The sequence below is a fragment of the Syngnathus typhle genome, linkage group LG16 (assembly GCF_033458585.1).
Source record: "Syngnathus typhle isolate RoL2023-S1 ecotype Sweden linkage group LG16, RoL_Styp_1.0, whole genome shotgun sequence".
NCBI classification, from domain to species: domain Eukaryota; kingdom Metazoa; phylum Chordata; class Actinopteri; order Syngnathiformes; family Syngnathidae; genus Syngnathus; species Syngnathus typhle.
The window spans coordinates 4,242,188-4,262,581 of NC_083753.1; the positions used below are offsets into that span (position 1 = coordinate 4,242,188).

General features: G+C 45.6%; 1 protein-coding gene across 6 annotated transcripts; it reads left to right on the top strand.

Annotated features, from left to right (window-relative positions):
- Positions 1-1,113: 1,113 nt before the first annotated feature.
- Positions 1,114-13,969, top strand: nubpl (nucleotide binding protein-like). 6 transcript variants are annotated; one of them, XM_061300900.1, is made up of 11 exons: positions 1,114-1,428; positions 9,477-9,719; positions 9,945-10,035; positions 10,217-10,256; positions 10,555-10,645; positions 10,752-10,845; positions 11,519-11,604; positions 11,683-11,803; positions 12,341-12,423; positions 12,518-12,621; positions 13,156-13,969. In XM_061300900.1, the coding sequence occupies exons 1-10, from the start codon at positions 1,300-1,302 to the stop codon at positions 12,578-12,580; spliced, it is 1,041 nt and encodes a 346-aa protein (XP_061156884.1). In that variant the 5' UTR covers positions 1,114-1,299; the 3' UTR covers positions 12,581-12,621; positions 13,156-13,969. The 6 variants fall into 6 exon arrangements, with proteins under 6 accessions (XP_061156884.1, XP_061156883.1, XP_061156885.1 ...); XM_061300901.1 differs by having other exon boundaries at positions 1,118-1,428; positions 9,477-9,621; positions 9,685-9,719; positions 12,518-13,969; XM_061300899.1 differs by having other exon boundaries at positions 1,116-1,428; positions 12,518-13,969.
- Positions 13,970-20,394: the final 6,425 nt, after the last annotated feature.

The following is a 20,394-nucleotide window of genomic DNA, read 5'->3' on the forward strand; positions in this document are numbered from 1 at the left end:
AAACAAACCACGTGTTGTCGTTTTGTTAAATGTTCTGAAATCCGTATTTTGCGCAACATTGACGCGCTTCAAGTGATCAACTTGAGCAGCTCAAACTAGGGATGGGCGATACCAATGATTTTGGAATCGATCCGATACCAATTATTCCCTACCCAAAAATACCCGATATTCGATCCGATATCGATACCGGAAGTGTAAATTCCCGCCAAAAAACAATTTAAATGCAGTGGCATTCTTGCTCTTGGAGAGTCATCTATTGAATTTTGTAGAAAAAAGTATTACGTCATGTACATGAATTATTAACCTTTTTAGACATTAGTGCATTAGTGGAAGATGCATATTAATAGTATAACTTTCATAAAAAGGAGCTATTCTTTACTTTTTTCTCTCTCTCTCTCTCTCTGTTGTTGGGAAAAAGTTTTGTCTTTTAGTATAATCTAAAAAGAGACATGGTACCAACAGAGATGCAGGGCTTAATCGTCATGAGCAGCAAAACTATCAATTTGTAAAGCCACTGGATACTTACATTTAATATTGTAATACTTTTGTGTTGTTTATAGGAAGTGGAGTTACAAATAAAACGTATGGCGTTCGACCACAAATTGAAAAGGGGAAAACTTTATTTATAAATGACTGACTAAAGCGTAGTAATTATTGCTTCAAATAGCACATCAACCACAAATGCTTACGATTTTTGATTAGCACCTGATACTTGGATATGTCTTGGCTTTCTGAAACGCTGCTTCTAAGGTACTTTGGTACCTTAGCCTCTGTGTGGCTGCAGGGTTTTCTGTCGCTGCCTTAGTGTCTGCGGCACGTTTCAACTGCAGCTCTTCATGAACCGTGGGGTGAATTTTGCTTAAATGTTTTGTCAAGTTTGTGGTGTTGCCACAATATTTAATTGTTTTGTGACATATTTCACATTTTGCCTCGTTGTTATTAAGTAAAATATAATATCCCCAAACCAGACTTCTCTTGCGTTCGGACTGGGCCGCCGCCGTGGCCATGCTTGTTTGTGTTTGTTTGGATTGGAACGGGGAGCGGAGGAGGAGGGCTTGGCTTGTGAGAAAAGGGGGCGGGAGCAGAGCAGAGCAGGACACGCCGGTGCAGCAGGCGGAAGGAAAAGTAGTGCTAGCATGAGTGCAAGTCGTCAAATTGGAGCAGAAAAAAATGAGGAAAAATATAATTAAATAATCGTAAGTATCGATATTTTAGCTAGGGAGATCGATACTCAAAAATGAGCCACCTGGATCGATATGTCGATATCTTGGTATCGATCCGCCCATCCCTAGCTCAAACATGGCGCACTTCACTTACGGCAGACTTTTGTCTTTCATGAGCACACACGCCAACAAATCGTTGGTTGTACGAGCTGCACCAGAAAAAAAAGCCGCGTTCGCCTGCTATTTACACTTGATACGCTGGCACGTAAGTATTTTGAGACTTTCTTGAGACGCTATTTATTTTGTGGTAAGATGGCTGGGCAACGTCAAATCCTCTACGTTTCGTCAGCGACGGCACAGTAAGTGTCACGATGGAATTCAAGTTAACATCCGATGTTAATCCCTCGTTTATTGCGGATAATTGGTTCCAAGACCACCCGCGATAGGTGAAAATCCGCGATGCAGAGAAAATATATTGTTACAATATCCACAAAATACTTTTATGAACCTTTATTGTATTTTACTCTATTTTTAAACACGGTATATTGTACTTTAAAATGTGTTTTGTATTCTTATACAATAGTAAACATTTTAAAGTCAAACTGATTTTCATAAAAATTATTTACAGTGCCTTGCAAAAGTATTCGCCCCCCTTGAACTTTTCAACATTTCGCCACATTTCAGGCTCCAAACATAAAGATATACAATTTTAATTTTTTGTCAAGAATCAACAACAAGTGGGACACAATTGTGAAGTGGAACGAAATTTATTGGATAATGTAAACTTTTTTAACAAATAAAAAACTGATAAGTGGGGCATGCAATATTATTCGGCCCCCTTGCGCTAATACTTTGTAGCACCACCTTTTGCTGCAATTACAGCTGCAAGTCGCTTGGGGTATGTCTCTATCAGTTTTGCACATTGAGAGACTGGAATTCTTGCCCATTCTTCCTTGCAAAACAGCTCGAGCTCAGTAAGGTTGGATAGAGAGCGTTTGTGAACAGCAGTCTTCAGCTCTTTCCACAGATTCTCGATTGGATTCAGGTCTGGATTTTGACTTGGCCATTCTAACACCTGGATACGTCTATTTGTGAACCATTCCATTGTAGATTTGGCTTTATGTTTTGGATCATTGTCCTGTTGGAAGATAAATCTCCGTCCCAGTCTCAGGTCTTTTGCAGACTCCAACAGGTTTTCTTCCAGAATGGTCCTGTATTTGGCTCCATCCATCTTCCCATCAATTTTAGCCATCTTCCCTGTCCCTGCTGAAGAAAAGCAGGCCCAAACCATGATGCTGCCACCACCATGTTTGACAGTGGGGATGGTGTGTTTAGAGATGCACCGATCCGATATCTGGATCGGATATCGGCCCCGATATCAACAAAATAGATGGATCGGGTATCGGAAAATGCAGCCGATCTGTGAGCCGATACTTTCCTTAATCTATTGGGACGCGGGCTACGTCATACGTCAGCAGCACGTGTGCCGCATGCCACGAGAGTTTTCTAAACAAACGCAAACATGGAGCGAACGTTCGCTTCTCTTCCCCGGGTTGCTAAGCGGACGTCAAACCCTGCGCGTTCGCTTCTCTTCGGGTTGCTAATGGGACGTCAAAGGCTGCGCGTTCGCTTCTCTCCCGAATTGGGGGGGGGGGGAGGCTAATCGGATGTCAAACGCTGCGTGTTCGCTTCTCTTCCGGGGGGGTGTTAATGGGACGTCAAACGCTTTGTGTGGCGGGCTCCATCTAGTGTGGAAACTGAGAAGCTGAGCTCAAGCTTCTTGTGCGGGCCATATTCAATTATGTTTTCAGAATTTGCTGCGGGCCAATAAAAACTGGACCGTTAGTTTGGACACCCCTAATTTAGAGCAAAGAACTGTGTAGTCTGATGCCATTGCCTTTGGTCTTTTCTGTTCCACATGTAGAGTTATGTAGCTTGTTAAGTCAACCATAATATCGGATCGGTATCGGGTATCGACCGATACGCAAAGCCACGGCATCGGTATCGGTATCGAAACTGAAAAAGTCGGATCGGTGCATCTCTAGGTGTGTTCAGGGTGATGAGCTGTGTTGCTTTTATGCCAAACATATCGTTTTGCATTGTGGCCAAAAAGTTTGATTTTGGTTTTATCTGACCAGAGCACCTTCTTCCACATGTTTGGTGTGTCTCCCAGGTGCCTTGTGGCAAACTTTAAACGAGACTTTTTATGGATATCTTTGAGAAATGGCTTTCTTCTTGCCACTCTTCCATAAAGGCCAGATTTGTACAGTGCACGACTGATTGTTGTCCTATGGACAGACTCTCCCACCTCAGCTGTAGTTATCTGCAGTTCATCCGGAGCAGGGGTGGGCAAACCTTTTGACTCGCGGGCCGAACTGGGTTCTAAATTTGGACCGGAGGGCCGAACCAGGAGCAGATGGACGTACTGTTTGTGTGAAGTAATATACGCGACCTGTAAAGGTCATTGCATAAAAGATTTTGGCCTTTATTAGGATATTCCAAACAAGTTTTTTGAAAACAAATGCATTTATTAACAGCATTAAAAAAATAATAATAATTCACTAAAAAACTGCTATCAGTGATTCTCATAAAATACGACACTGTTATATGAATAACAGTCTCCATCACTTCAGTGCCTGCAGGTCAGATTAATGAAAGATGTTTATTTTATGAGATCACATCAAACGGCAAACATTCTGACCAAATATATCATCTTGAAGAATCGGTGAAAGCATACACCCAAATAAAGTAATCAAAACGACAACACAGTGAGGGGTATCTGAAAATCAGAGCAGAGTTTTAACTCGCAAACACCTGGTAACAGAGGTGAGGAAACGGGAAACACTTTCTCACAATAATCGACCAGCGCGGTGCAGTTGGGCGGTCGGCGGCGCGCTACGGTTGAGCGTTCTCTCTCGCACTTTCTCTCTCGCTCTCTCTCGCTCTCGCACACACGCGCACACACGCACACGCGCACACACGCAAACCGGATATCATACGGAGGCCGCCATTACAGATGCGCAGAACGGATGCGCAAGACACGTCAGCTATATAAAGAGCGAAAGTTCAGTTCTCTACCTAAATCCGTATTACAGGTAATATTTTATTTCACAACACTTTGCCTTGTTCCTTTCTTCTCTGCTGTTCACTTCAAACACGCTCCATGCGACCGCAATGCTCTCGTATCAGACGCTTGCTCGATCACCTGCTCGTTTGCTGTCCCGTGCGCGCACGGAGCGCGGTGGTGCGTTTACGGGCAGTCGGAGAAATCAACGCCAACAAAAAAAATTACATCCAGCCTAGTTAAGACCATACCAAAGACTATAAAAATGGGACCCATTGCCTCCCTGCGTGTGTAACGATCATTGGGACTTAAAAAAAATAAAAATAAAAATTAAAATAAAATTCATAAAAATTGGGTGCGTATTATACATGGGTACAGGCTTTTTTCCCAGCATCAGCATGCCATTTTTAGGGTGCGTATTATACATGGGGGCGCACTATACACGTAAAAAAACGGTAGTCGCAAACAGGTGGTGCATCAATGTCCTTGAGCATCCTGCATTGTTTGAAAATGAGAATGGTCGCTAGTTTCAATCCCTATGTGTACAAATCATATTCAAAATGCATTTTTTTACAACAAACTTGAGAGCCTCCCCTTCATTTTCAGTGGGAACGGTGTTGTTGGTCTCCCTTTTTTGCTAGTGCGTCATAGTCTGGAGTAAAATTTGTTGTGGCAATTCTTAGGAGAGATCCGAAGTGTTGGTCCGTTTACCTCGATCTGTGACGGGTTGATGTTGACGTTCATGTGGCTGAACGTCACGTCGCGTACGTCGAGCCACACTGGCCACTCTCTTTTAAACACTCGGCACTGTGTCCACCTTGCTTTTCCTTGGGCGACTCATTTTAATGGAAGGATTCCAGGGGAAGGTTTGTGGGTGGCTTTAGGCCAGGGGTGGGCAAACTTTTTGACTCGCGGGCCGAACTGGGTTCTAAATTTGGACCGGAGGGCCGGACCAGGAGCAGATGGTATAGGCGTTGTGTGAAGTCATATAAGCGACCTGTAAAGGTCATTGCATAGAAGATCTTGGCCTTTAGTAGGTAGTAAAGCATGGATATTCCAAACAAGTTTTTTGAAAACAAATGCATTTATTAACAGCATTAAAAAAAAAAATAATTCACTAAAAAACTGCTATCAGTGATTCTCATAAAATACGACACTGTTATTATGAATAACAATCTCCATCACTTCAGTGCCTGCAGGTCAGATTAATGAAAGATGTTTATCTTATGGGATCACATCAAACGGCAAACATTCTGACCAAATATATCATCTTGAAGAATCGGTGAAAGCATACATCCAAATAAAGTAATCAAAACAGCAACACGGTGAGGGGTATCTGAAAATCAGAGCAGAGTTTTAACTCGCAAACACCTGGTAACAGAGGTGAGGAAACGGGAAACACTTGCTTAAAGTAAGCCTTAAGAACTTTACAGGTTAAGATTAGTCGCAAATAGGTGGTGCATCAATGTCCTTGAGCATCCTGCATTGTTTGAAAATGAGAATGGTCGCTAGTTTCAATCCCTGCTATGTGTACAAATCATATTCAAAATGCATTTTTTTACAATAAACTTGAGAGCCTCCCGTTCATTTTCAGTGGGAACAGTGTTGTTGGTGTCCCTTTTTTGCTAGTGCGTCATAGTCTGGAGTAAAATTTGTTGTGGCAATTCTTAGGCGAGATCCGAGGTGTTGGTCCGTTTACCTTGATCTGTGACGGGTTGATGTTGATGAACGTCACGTCGCGTACGTCGAGCCAAATTGGCCACTCTTTTTTAAACACTCGGCACTCACTTCTTTTTTTCGGGCCACTCATTTTAATGGAAGGATTCCAGGGGAAGGTTTGTGGGTGGCTTTAGCGCAAAACTGCATCTGAAAGCTCAGCGCGCGAATTATAAGAATGCTGTCGTCAAAGCCCACGCTCTAAATTCGGGACTGATACGAATAGAGCGAGAGTGCGCCAAGTCCGTACTACTGAATACGTACACGCACTTGTGAGTGTGCACCGAGCTTTCTGACACGGCTTCCGGTAGTAAATGCGCAGGCGAGCGCTTCGCCATCTACTGGGGAAACGCAGTCATTGCAGGCAAAATGACAAAAAAAAAAAAAGTTCAATAATACAATTTGTTCAGGGTTGGCGGGCCGGATTAAACGGTCCCGTGGGCCGGATGTGGCCCGCGGGCCGTAGTTTGCCCACCCCTGCTTTAGGCAAACTGCATCTGAAAGCTCAGCGCGCGAATTACAAGAATGCTGTCGTCACAGCCCACGCTCTAAATTCGGGACTGATATAAATAGAGTACGAGTGCGCCATATCCGTACTACTGAGTACGTACACGCACTTGTGAGTGTGGACCGAGCTTTCTGACACGGCTTCCGGTAGTAAATGCGCAGGCGAGCGCTTCCCCATCTACTGGGGAAACGCAGTCATTGCAGGCAAACTGACCCAAAAAAAAAGTTTAATAATGCAATTTGTTCAGGGTTGGCGGGCCGGATTAAACGGTCCCGTGGGCCGAATGTGGCCCGCGGGCCGTAGTTTGCCGACCCCTGATCCAGAGTGATCATGGGCCTCTTGGCTGCATCTCTGATCAGTCTTCTCCTTGTTTGAGATGAAAGTTTGGAGGGACGGCCGGGTCTTGGTAGATTTGCAGTGGTCTGATACTCCTTCCATTTCAATATAATTGCTTGCACAGTGCTCCTTGAGATGTTTAAAGCTTGGGAAATCTTTTTGTATCCAGATCCGGCTTTAAACTTCTCCACAACAGTATCTCGGACCTGCCTGGTGTGTTCCTTTGTCTTCAAAGCGCAGAGAGGCTTTAAACCAGTGGTCACCAAACTACGGCCCGCGGGTCGGATACGGCCCACGGGACCGTTTAATCCGGCCCGCCAACCCTGAACAAATTGTATTATTAAACTCTTTTTTTTGGGTCATTTTGCCTGCAATGACTGCGTTTCCCCAGTAGATGGAGAAGCGCTCGCCTGCGCATTTACTACCGGAAGCCGTGTCAGAAAGGTCGTGCACACTCACAAGTGCGTCTACGTACTCGGTAGTACGGACATGGCGCACTCGCGCTCTATTTGTATCAGTCCCGAATTTAGAGCGTGGGCTGTGACGACAGCATTCTTGTAATTCGCGCGCTGAGCTTTCAGATGCAGTTTTTCGCTAAAGCCACCCACAAACCTTCCCCTGGAATCCTTCCATTAAAATGAGTCGACCAAGGAAAAGCAAGGTGGACACAGTGCCGAGCGTTTAAAAGAGAGTGGCCAATTTGGCTCGACGTACGCGACGTGACGTTCAGCCACATGAACGTCAACATCAACCCGTCACAGATCGAGGTAAACGGACCAACACCTCGGATCTCGCCTAAGAATTGCCACAACAAATTTTACTCCAGACTATGACGCACTAGCAAACTTTAACAAAAAAGACAGCGGTGTCTACAAGCCTACTGGAACCTACAAAAAGATTATAAGAACTTTAAGAGACTGCTCACATGTGTCAGAGAGATTCTGCTCTGACAACTGAGCTGAACTTTTATCTGTTAAGATTGTGCATGGCACAACAGAAAGTTAATGTTCCATGGCTTTTTTTTCTATGAAGAACCCAGAGGGAGTTATTTAGTTATTATTTATTTCCTGTTTTTTCTGTGAAGAACTCAGAGAGGGTTATTTAGTAATTATTTATTTCATTAATAGTGTTATTTGTTTCCTGACTTTTTTTCTGTAAAGAACCTGGAAAGGGTTATTAAATAACCGTTATTTGGTTATGTGTGGCTTTCTGGAAAACAATACATTTTTTAAGCTCCCCTACGATCGTCACACTTTTTCTGTTACGAACTGACACCGGCCCCCCATCAGAGAAGGGAAAAGTTATGTGGCCCTCAGGAAAAAGTTTGGGGACCCCTGCTTTAAACAGAACCCTGAGACTATCAAAGAGCAGGTGCATTTATACGGAGACTTGATTACACACAGGAGCATTCTATTTATCATCATCAGTCATTTAGGACAACATTGGATCATTCAAAGATCCTCACTTCTGGAGTGAGTTTGCTGCACTGAAAGTAAAGGGGCCGAATAATATTGCACGCCCCACTTTTCAGTTTTTTATTTGTTAAAAAAGTTTAAATTATCCAATAAATTTCGTTCCACTTCACGATTGTGTCCCACTTGTTGTTGATTCTTGACAAAAAATTAAAATTTTATATCTTTATGTTTGAAGCCTGAAATGTGGCGAAATGTTGAAAAGTTCAAGGGGGCCGAATACTTTCGCAAGGCACTGTATTTAAATAAATAGGAAAATAAAGAAAATAAACCAGAGTAAATATATACAATATCCACCCAAGACATTTATACACTTTGTTTTTTTAAACACTTTTTGTATTTTTAAACACTTGTAAATGTTTTAAAGTCAAACTGACTTGCAGAAACATTCTTATGTATTTAAATAAGAAAAGAAATATGAGTAAATATATTGTTACAATATCCACACAAGACTTTTATGAACCTTTTTTGAAGTGTAAACGTGTCTGGCTCCTCTCTGCTCGTGTACGGCCCCGACTGACACGGCCCAGCGAGAGCGCATTTGCGCAGGACTTTTATAATTTTATTTTCTACACTGTATTGTGCTTTTAAATACGTTATTGTATTTTAAGCACTTTTCAAAACATTTTGAAGTGTCACGGCTCCTCTCTGCTCTTGCACGGTGGCCGACTGATGCGCCCCCGCAGCCCAGCGCATCCGCACAAGACTTTTATCATTTTATTCATAAATACTTTATTGTATTTTTAAACGTTTAAACATTTTAAAATGTAAATGTGTCACGGCTCCGCTTTGCTCTTGCGGTGCTGACCGGCTGACACACCCCGGCAGCCCAGCACGAGGGCATCCACACATTGCTCAGAGGCACACTAGACTAGACGCTAGACCTCTGAGGCGCGCATTGCCAATGCGGAACTGCTAATCGGCAGTCCCCACTGTTTTGTGTGTTTTGACACGCACGCCTGCCACCTGATTCTCGTTTGCCTGAGCCGCTGTGTTACGACATGCCTGAACGACACGAGCTCGCTGACCGACTCGTCATTTTACAGTGTAAACGGGCAACGGCACCGCTTAAATGTGGAATATAAAAGATGTGTAAGATTTAGATATTTATCTGGTCCTTCCTGGAACAAATTAAACCAGTATCTAACAGCGCCGGAGTCATTGGCGAGAGGTGAGTCGCCCGAGGAGGTTCTATGCTACTTCTGTTGCTGTCGTAGAGGTCGGCAGATGCTGAGGCCTTGGTGGAGCGTCGGAAGCGGCAGATGGCTCGGGGCCTCCCCGAGCGGAAGGCCATCGCCGGGGTCCGCCGGGTGCTCCTGGTGGCTTCCGGGAAAGGCGGCGTGGGAAAGTCCACTACTGCGGGTACAGCGCATCACATCTCAGCCGTGCCAGCCTTTGTACAACCACTCTCTCCTTCTTCCGCAGTCAACCTGGCGCTGGCATTGATGGCCAACCAGCCGGTGAGAACACTCTACTGTCTGATGGCATCGACCTGCTTTGACTCATGGCACTCAACCAACCGGTCGAGACACACGGGGGTGGGGAGGCGGGCTTAGGGTTAGCCTTTTGTGTGAAAACACATTTTTCCTCGCGAGCGAAGTACCCGTCACACCAAGAGTCACGGACACGCCTATCGCATTTTGCACTTTGTAGCCTGTAGATCTCCATCAAATGTGTCCTTCCAGTCCAAGTCGGTGGGTCTGCTGGACGCCGACGTCTATGGGCCGTCTGTTCCCAAGATGATGAACCTGAAGGGAAACCCGCAGCTCACTGACAGTAAGGCCAAACTTTGCAAACCGTAGAGAGAAGGGGTGTTTCCACTTGTGCTGCACACACACGCACACACACAGACGCACACAAACACACACACGGCAGGAAAGAGAGATAATTTCATTTCAAATTTTCAAAATGTTTTTGCACAAATGTTCTCAAAGAGATTTTGTTTTGGTCTCTTCAGACAATCGCATGCTCCCGCTGACCAACTACGGTGTTCCTTGGTGAGTCTATGAGGGAATCCAAATGCATCCGTCTGCCTCGCTCGTACGCCTTCAATGCGCACCTTTGGCGGTCGCTTGAAGCCCTTCCCAGTCGACGGCCTTGGCTTGGTTCAGAGGTCCCAAGCAGGACTGATTAGGTGGACGCGTTGACCTTTGCTTTCCACAGAAAGGGGGGGGGGTCAAAGGTCCACGTGTCAGCTTTGCCGGCAGCGTTGGCGGCAGCGTTGGCGGCAGCGTTGGCGGCAGCGTTGGCGGCAGTGTTGGGCTTCATGTGCTATTCTGTCCCTCCTCCTGTCAGCATGTCGATGGGATTCCTGGTGGATGAGGATGCCCCCATCGTGTGGAGGGGCCTCATGGTCATGTCGGCTCTAGACAAGCTGCTCAGACAGGTTCCCGCATCCTGCCTGCGTGTGCACCAAGATTTGTCTTCAGGATATGCACAGCTGTGTGTGTGCGTGCGTGTGTGTGTGTGCGCGTGTGGGTGAATGTGTGTAGGTGGAGTGGGGCTCTCTGGACTATCTGGTGATTGACATGCCTCCTGGGACAGGTGACGTACAGCTGACCATCACGCAGAGCATCCCCATAGCAGGTTAGCACCTCCGCAATGATAATTATTGAAAGGCCACACACCGCAGTTCATAACCACGTCCAGGAGAGCCAAAGATACAACATACCAAAATTATCCTTCCAACCTTCTTCCAGCATTAATGTGGCCAACACCCAAAACAAGGTTGCATAAGTGTGCACACCCTTGTCTCTGCACCTGCCTTTGCACTTCAACAATCACATTCAAATGCCTTGGCGCACACAAGTGCCTCTGATGATCTAACTACGAATAAAGTTGTGAACTTCCAGTGGGCTTCCACTGACATTGTGAGAATTGGGGCACCAAAGCATGTCCAAGGCGCCCAAAATCCCTGAGAAAAAAAGTTGCTTTTAAGGGCGTGTGACTTTTTCAGGCGTACGGGGTTGGGCGGCGAGTCACAAAGCAAATGTGGAAAAATCTCTTCCTATCCCTTGAGAGGAAAGAGATACTTCCTCATGTGCTTGATCTTGGAGGAGAGCTCCACCCAAGCATGCTGGGGGCATCATCATCATCGTCACCTCGCGTGCGGGTAATCCGGAAGCCGCAAACCAGCTCACAACAACAGCCCAACTTTATTCGGGGTCTGTTTTGACCAGTGGCGCCAAATTGCAATGGGGTGTGTGGACTTTTGATATGAGGCACTCCGGTGACCCACACGTTGCGTGCATGCGTACAGGTGCTGTGATTGTGTCGACGCCGCAAGACGTGGCCCTGCTGGATGCCCGCAGAGGAGCCCAGATGTTTCGCAAAGTCGACGTGCCGGTAAAAGGCAGTCGACTGAAAAGCCGTTTTGTGCGCTATCGTGGCTAAACGTGCTTGTGTGTGCCCGCCTGCCCGCAGGTTCTGGGCCTGGTACAGAACATGAGCACATTTGAGTGCCCTAGGTGCCACCAGCGGACAGCCATCTTTGGCTCGGACGGCGCCCGGCAGCTGGCCGACTCGCTGGGAGTCGCTTTATTAGGTACAGCCCGTCCGTCACCGCCTCCTCTGGCCATTGCGCCTTCTGTCCGTATCAAATGCCTTTTGTCTTCACGTGTCTCTACGAACAGTCATGGTTCTGTTTTGGTGTTGTCTTGTAACCACGCCTTAAATGATGGATTCACCTCTCGGTTCTTTGGTCAATCATCGAGTCAATCAGCCCAATTGCCAAAACGCACGCCCATTCAAGTTGAGGGTGCAGAAACCGTGCAAACGTGTGTCTATTATGAGTCTCTTGCTGGTTTGTTACGTCAGACAACCTGCAAGCGTGTCCATGTTTCTCTTGTAAATATTACGTTTGGAAAAAAATACATTCTCAGCGCGCAGGACGGGAAAGTGCCAGTTCAACGAGCTCTTGACGATGACCAAAAATCATGATTGATTAATTAGATGAATGGTCGAGCCTCAATTTCACACCGGAAAGCGATAGGGGCGGTCCGTCAAGGCGCCGGTGTGTCACAAGCGGCCGATACCGCGTTGGGCTCGTCCTTCCATGTCCTGATTGGGTATCTGCTCTCAGGTGACATTCCTCTACATGTCCACATCCGACAGACGGCCGACAGAGGGGAGCCTGTCGTCGTGTCCTTGCCTGGCAGCCCCGAGGTGCCTCCCCTCCTCCTTCTCTTGATTCTCCTCCTCCTCTGCGGGAAGCCTCTCGATTCTTTCCTATCCGTTTTTGTGTTTGCATTCGCTTCAGGCGCTGTCCTACTTGAAGCTGGCGAGCGCTGTCGTTCAGAGGCTGGAGGAGATCGCCGCTTGACGACAGACAACCATCCCACTATTTTGGTTTCATCTCCACAGGTCCAAATATTGCTGCGGCCTTTCACCTGTGACAATGCTGAGCCATTGCGAGCGTTTTTCTTGTTGCTGGCCACTGCCTAAAGCAATTGCCAAAGCCTTTTTTGAGGGTTTTTGATTTAAAACGGCGACGTGAATGCCCCTTATTGTGTCGTACTTAAAAATTTTTTTTTTAAAAAAGCCCATATCTTGTTAACCCTTTTCCTTGTGGCGTGGGCACACACTGTGAATGACGGGTGGCTTTCAAATGGCCCAATTGCTCTATCTGCACGCTTGCTCCAAAACAATTTAAAAGAAGTTCCCTTCTTCCAAACCACCTGAGAAGATTGACATAAAGGTAAAGATCCAATGATTGTCACACACACACCTGGGGAGCAGTGAGCAGCGGTATTGCGCTCGGGAATCCTTTGGTGATCGAACCCCCCAATTCCAACCCTTGATGCTGAGTGCCAAGCAGGGAGGCAATGGGTCCCATTTTTATAGTCTTTGGTATGACCCAGCCGGGGTTTGAACCCACAACCTTCTATTACTTCACAGGTTCATGAAGGCGGAAGTACAAGCCGAAACATGTCAGGTAATGCAACCTAAAATACTATCCACGGGGGTCGTGGGCGGGCTGGAGCCTATCCCAACTGTCATCGGGCAGCAGGCGGGGGACACCCTGAACTGGTTGGCAGCCAATCGCAGGGCACACAGAGACGAACAACCATCCGCACTCGCACTCACACCTAGGGCCAATTTGGAGTGCTCAATTGGCCTACCAAGGATGTTTTTGGGAATGTGGGAGGAAACTGGAGTGCCTGGAGAAAACCCACACGGACACAGGGACAACATGGAAACTCCACACAGGGAGGGCCGGAGGTGGAATCAAACCTAAAATACTATGTTTGAGATAAAAGAACCAGTGAAGTAATTGAAAAGTGAAAACAAAATGAACTTAATACAACCACAACCTTCCAGTCTCAGGGCAGACACTCTACCACTAGCCCACTGAGCTGTAGTATCAGTATCAACATGACAACATTTTTATGTGACGCGACACTTGAGTATTGGTAATACAAACAAACTAAAACATCACTCGTTACTGGTCTGCTTTTGTTGAGAGTGTAATTTGTTGTTTGTTTTTTGGAATGCCGCCTGAAACATTGGTTCACATGCTCTATCTAGTAAGTTAACATGTTTTGTTGAGATGTTTTATTATTGATCATATTGACTCTGACTTCACTCTAGGTTGGCAAAAAAGCACTTTGGTTCATACAAAATTTATATACACAAAATATTTAATTTTTGAAATGTAAACCAGACAGTACATTTTATTTGACATTCCATATCAAATAAAATGTGGCTTTTTCACGCTTTTTTTTTTTCTAATCTTCCCTGTTTTTCATTTTTCTGTATCAATTACGGTATGCTTAATTATTCAATAATGACAAAAATAGCTGTTATGGTTAACTCACTGTTAACACTGAGGCTACAATCAGATTGAAACAAAATACAATGAATGAATACGTGCATAGTTTACTTTACCTGGTATGTTGCGCAGATAATTGGGGGTTGCTGCCACCTGTTGGACAACAGTCAAAGTCTGCTTTATTGTCAATTTCCTCACGTCAAGACACACAAAAAAATCGAAATTGCGTTTCCTACTATCCCACGGTGGAGACAAGACATATTACACCCAATTGGTCCACAGACAAACAAAACATTTAAGTAAACAATATAAAAACTAAAAATAAGAAGGCACATACAATGAATAAATAAGGGCAACTTGGTTAAAATAGTGTAATTGTGCATACAGCAGACAGTCAGTATAATATCGCAAAAGTACAAGTGGAGTAGTGCAAGTGGAGTAGTGCAAGGCAGCCATCGTGGTCCAAAATGCCAGGATATTATGCAGCCGAGGGTGGAGAGAGTTCAGGATCAGCATGGTGTATGAAGCTGTTGGTGACTCTGGTGGTGCGGGAGCACAGGCTTCTGTACCTCTTCCCAGAGGGCAGTAGATCAAACAAATTGTGAGTGGGTGACTCACAATTGTGGACGCCTTGCGGGTGAGGTGGGAGGTGTAAATGTCCTTCAGGGAGGGGAGTGAAGCACCAATAATCCTTCCAGCTGTGTTCACTATGCGCTGCAGGGCTTTCCTGTGGTATTCAGTGCAGCCTCCATCCCGCACAGCGATACAGCTGGAGAGGATGCTCTAAATGGTACCTCGGTAGAATGTGGTCATGATGGCTGGTGGAGCACTTGCTTGCCTGAGTTTCCGCAGGAAGTACAGGCGGCCCTGAGCTTTCTTCGCCAGTGATGCAGTGTTGGTGGTCCAGGAGAGGTCTTCACTGATGTGCACCCCCAGGAATTTGGTGCTGCTCACTCTCTCCACCAAAGCACCGTCGATGGTCAGTGGCAGGTGTTGGGTGTGACCTTTCCGGAAGTCAACAACAATCTCCTTGGTCTTGCTGACGTTCAGCAGGAGGTTGTTGTCCCTGCACCACGTGGTCAGAAGGTCGACTTCCAACCTGTATTGAGTCCCGTCGCCCTTGGTGATGAGACCCACCAGAGTCATGTCGTCAGCAAATGTCACTATGCGGTTGTTGCTGTAGGTTGCAGTGCAGTCATGCGTTGGCAGGGTGAAGAGCAGCGCACTGAGCACGCAGCCTTGGGGGGCTCCCGTGCTCAGTGTGATGCTGCTTGAGATATTGTCGCCAACACGTACTACTTGAGGCCTCTGACAAAGGAAGTCCAGTAGCCAGTTGCAGAGGTAGGTACTGAGTCCCAGTTTGTCGAGTTTGCAGGTGAGTTGTTGTGGTACAATGGTGTTGAAGGCAGAACTGAAGTCCACAAACAGCAATCTCACATACGAGTCTTTTTTCCAGGTGGGTGAGGGGTGAGTGGAGGGCAGAGCAGATTGCATCCTCTGTGAACCGTTTGGCTCGGTATACAAACTGGAAGGGGAGGTGGGGGGGGGGAGAACGAATCTGATGTGTGTCATGACAAGCCGCTCAAAGCACTTCATGATGATGGGTGTCAGTGCCACGGGGCAGTAGTCATTGAAGCAGGATGGAGCAGTTTACTTCGGCACAGGTATGATGGTGGCAGCCTTGAAACATGATGGGACTATGGCTTGCTTCAGGGAAGTGTTAAAGATGTCTGTGAAGACACCCTTAAGCTCCTCAGCGCAGTCCTTCAGCGCTTGACCTGGGATGTTGTCTGGGCCTGCTGCCTTGATAACAGCAAGTGTCCTCCTCACACTATCAGCAGAGAGGCACAAGGGGCTGCTCGTGTGGAGGGGCAGGGGTCTTCTGTGGGCAAGTGCTGTTTTGAGCATCAAAGCGAGCAAAGAAGAGTTTCAGATCGTTGAGCAGAGGAATGTTGCTCTCACAGCTCTGCGGGCTTGTAGTCCGTGATGGCCTGAATGCCCTGCCAGAGGCTTTGTGCGTTCCTGCTGTCTTTGAAGTGGGTGGTTATCTTGCAAGTGAATTCCTTTTTCACCTCTTTGATGCTACAGGACAGGTTGGCCCTCGCTGTTCTCATGCCAGCTTCATCCCCAGCTCTGTAGGCTTTGTCTCTGGCCCTCAGCAGCCTGAGGACATCCCCTGTCAGCCATGGCTTCCAGTTAGCCCGAGTGATGATGTATTTTGTGTGGGTCACATCAACAATGCACTTTGTGACGTAAGAGGTTACCGTTACAGTGTCTGCATACTCCTCAATGACTGTCTGATTGTTGTAAGCAGGGCTGTGGACTCGGTTCGGACTCGGGGACTCGGACTCGGTCGGACTCGGTCATTTTTGCCGGACTCAAACTCAGTGCTGATTTTGACCGAGTCCACCGAGTCCGACAATAAAAAAAAAAAGAGGCAAGACGCAGCCAGAGAGTGTCAGGTTACAGTCAGCGCGGTAGGAGTTGGAAGAAGCAGTAAAAACTCCACCAAACCCGTCGTAATGACCCGTGATATATGTTATATCCTTACTATTTTCCAGGTTCTTAGATAGCAAGAATAGGTCGGACAACGACGTGAATGATAACTGCTTTATTCCTTACTCACAGTGCGTTCACAGGGCACAACAACACAGAATGCGCCCATCCCACTTCCAGGGTTTTTCTACTACGGAATTTGAGTTAGCCTAAAATACACAACATCTCTTCCCCTCTTACAATGAACGTGCTATATGCACCTATAACTTGACATCTTCAAGATCTATCAATAACTACCATTAAACAATTATCATATATGGTCCAGACAATTATGACAATAATATTCCCATGAAACCTTAACTTTGGGTGAGTGTGGACTATGTTGAATTATACCGAATTATAGCGAAAAACCGATGTCGTACGGCGTCAGCACTATGTTGTTTTCAATAAAAACATGAAGAACTCACGTTTGCGTCAGTCAATTTTAATTTTCATAAAAGATTATTCTCATTGGATGTCTTTAAATTCATCCGCGTTCTGCCATTGAAGCGGGGTGCATTCAAAAACCAGTCGTACAGACGGAAAGTTTTGTGATCAAATCTTTCATAACGAGAATGATTTGAGTGAATTGATTTGAATGAATAATTGAGACGAAATTTCAGTTCTGAAGGCTCCTTTTGTCCCAAGCAAAGTGACAGATGGTGGGGAGGGGGGGATAAAAATTGTAAAATCAATTCACTCAAATCATTCTCGTTATGAAAGATTTGATCACAAAACGTGTGTGGCTTTTTCTTAAATGAACACGTTTGACATTGCTATCGTGTCAGCTTTTAATTATATTGCGTCATGTTAAAGCAAATTAATAAATGCAACAATATTAATTTGCCTTGAAAATACCTGAGTAATAAAATAAAATGGATGGATGGATGAATGATGATCACAATTAGGTATAAAGTCTCCTTTGTAATATATACTCCTTGTAGCCTGTACCCAAAAAGAGGAGTTTCTTTGCATCGAGGTTTATGCAAAGAGCTCACGTCATTATATTGTTGCGTTTTGGTGAAGTGAATGAGTGTTCCGTCTGTACGACTGGTCTTTGAATGCACCCCGCTTCAATGGCAGAACGCGGATGGCATCAAATGAGAATAATCCTTTATAAAAATTAAAATTGACTGACGCAAACGTGAGTTCTTCATGTTTTTGTTGAAAACAACATAGTGCTGACGCCGTACGACGTGGGTTTTTCGCTTTCCAAATAAGGGGTCGTCACTAATTATTTGTGTTTAGATAAATGTCTGAGCTATAATGGTGTAATTAATGATTAAAACTTGAAAGTATCTGTTTATTGTATTCGTTTATATGTTTAATAAAGACAAAGCCATCACAAAACTGTTGTAATTATTTAGATTTTGATCTAAATTAGCCTTGAATAAAGACTAAGCAGTCACATGAATTAACAGAAGAAATGGACAGCCGGACTCGGACTCATGGCCAAGAGGCCGGACTCGGAGCAAAAATCCGACCGAGTCCACAGCCCTGGTTGTAAGTGGCTGCCTGCTTAAACATTTCCCAGTCTGTTGTGTCAAAGCAGTCTCGAAGAGCATCAGAGGCTCGCACAGACCACACTTTTACCTGCTTGCGACCCGGTTTGTATGCTTTCACTCTTTGTCTGTATGCGGGCATTAGCATAACAGTGATATGGTCAGAAAGTCCAATGTGGGAGAGGGGGGCGGCTTTGTAAGCTCCTTTATGTGGAGTGTCGACCAGGTCCAGGATGCTGTCTCCTCTTGTTGGAAAATCAACTTGCTGGTGTAGCTTATAGGAAAAACAGTCTTTAGGTCCGCATGGTTAAAATCCCCTGCGAAGATGGTGAAACCGTCAGGGTGTGCCGTCTGTTGTTCACTGACAGCCTGGTACAGTTCACTAGGAGCCGTGTTCCTGTCGCTGTTAATGTTGGAAGGCGGGATGTATACTGCGACTAGCAGAATTGCAGTACCGTTTTTTTCCGTGTATAGTGCGCAAAATTTAACTAATTTATTGTCCTAAAATCTGGGGTGCGCATTATACATGGGTACAAAAAAAATATATATATATATATTTTTTTTAAATTTTTTTTTTTTTTTTTTTTTTAAGTCCCAATGATCGTCACACTCGCAGGGAGGCAATGGGTCCCATTTTTATAGTCTTTGGTATGGTCTTAACTAGGCTGGATGTAATTTATTTTGTTGGCGTTGGTTTCTCCGACTGCCCATAAACGCACCACCGCGCTTCGTGCGCGCACGGGACAGCAAACGAGCAGGTGATCGAGCAAGCGTCTGATACGAGAGCATTGCGGTCGCATGGAGCGTGTTTGAAGTGAACAGCAGAGAAGAAAGGCAAAGTGTTGTGAAATAAAATGCACAGAACGGATGCGCAAGACACGTCAGCTATATAAAGAGCGAGAGTTGTTTTCTTCCTATTAGTTTCAATTCACAGTTTAATTAGCAGTTTCAATCAGCAAATAACAAAATGCGTATTACAGGTAATATTTTATTTCACAACACTTTGGCTTGTTCCTTTGGTCTCTGCTGTTCATCCTAAAACACAAAGGCGCTCTTTAAGCAATGCGACAGTGAGCGCCCGGCGCGCTGCGGTTGCGCGACCGCACCAAATTAAGCTCCCTGCGCAGTGCGCACTGAGGTCCACTTAAATTTTAGAAAGTACATCAGGACTTTAAAAATATCTTCTAAATTTCAGCGACGGCTCTGTCACAATAATCGACCAGCCCGGTGCAGTTGGGCGGTCGGCGGCGCGCTACGGTTGAGCGTTCTCTCGCACGCTCTCTCTCTCGCTCTCTCTCGCTCTCGCACACACGCAAACCGGATATCATACGGAGGCCGCCATTACAGATGCGCAGAACGGATGAGCAAGACACGTCAGCTATATAAAGAGCGAGAGTTCAGTTCTCTACCTAAATCCGTATTACAGGTAATATTTTATTTCACAACACTTTGCCTTGTTCCTTTCTTCTCTGCTGTTCACTTCAAACACGCTCCATGCGCACGGAGCGCGGTGGTGCGTTTACGGGCAGTCGGAGAAATCAACGCCAACAAAAAAAATTACATCCAGCCTAGTTAAGACCATACCAAAGACTATAAAAATGGGACCCATTGCCTCCCTGCGTGTGTGACGATCATTGGGACTTAAAAAAAAAAAAAAAAAAAATTTTTTTTTTTTAAAAATTCATAAAAATTGGGTGCGTATTATACATGGGTACAAGCTTTTTCCCAGCATCAGCATGCCATTTTTAGGGGTGCGTACTATACATGGGGGCGCACTATACACGAAAAAAAACGGTAATTTCCCTTGGCAGGTAAAAACGACGGCACTTTATGATCATAAACTCCGCCAGTGGCGAGCAGTGTTTGAATACTACTACAGTGTCCCAACACCATTCGTCACGGATGTAAACACAGATTCCTCCTCCTCGTGATTTTCCACCCTTTACAATGGCCCGCTCTGCTCGATTGCATGCTAGCTGCCCCAGTTGTACAGCAGAGTGTACAGTGGTCCACATCAATGTTTGGTCCGGGCCTAGGACGTCCGCCACCACGGCGGCGCCGCCGCAGCCCACCTCAATCCAATTCATCCACGTGTTGGAATTAAATCGTACAATCCATTAATTTGGGGTCGCCTGGATTCTCCACACGCTACTTCAGAATTTGCGTTTGTGTTACAAAACGATTTACAAACGAACGCGCAACTAAAATGACCTAAGGTCCGACTGAATCTCCACGTAGAATTCCCAAGTATTATTCATATTAACAAAAAAATCATAATCATCTTCGGCTAGTGTTGGCTCGTGAGTGAACGATCCGTTCAAAAAGAAA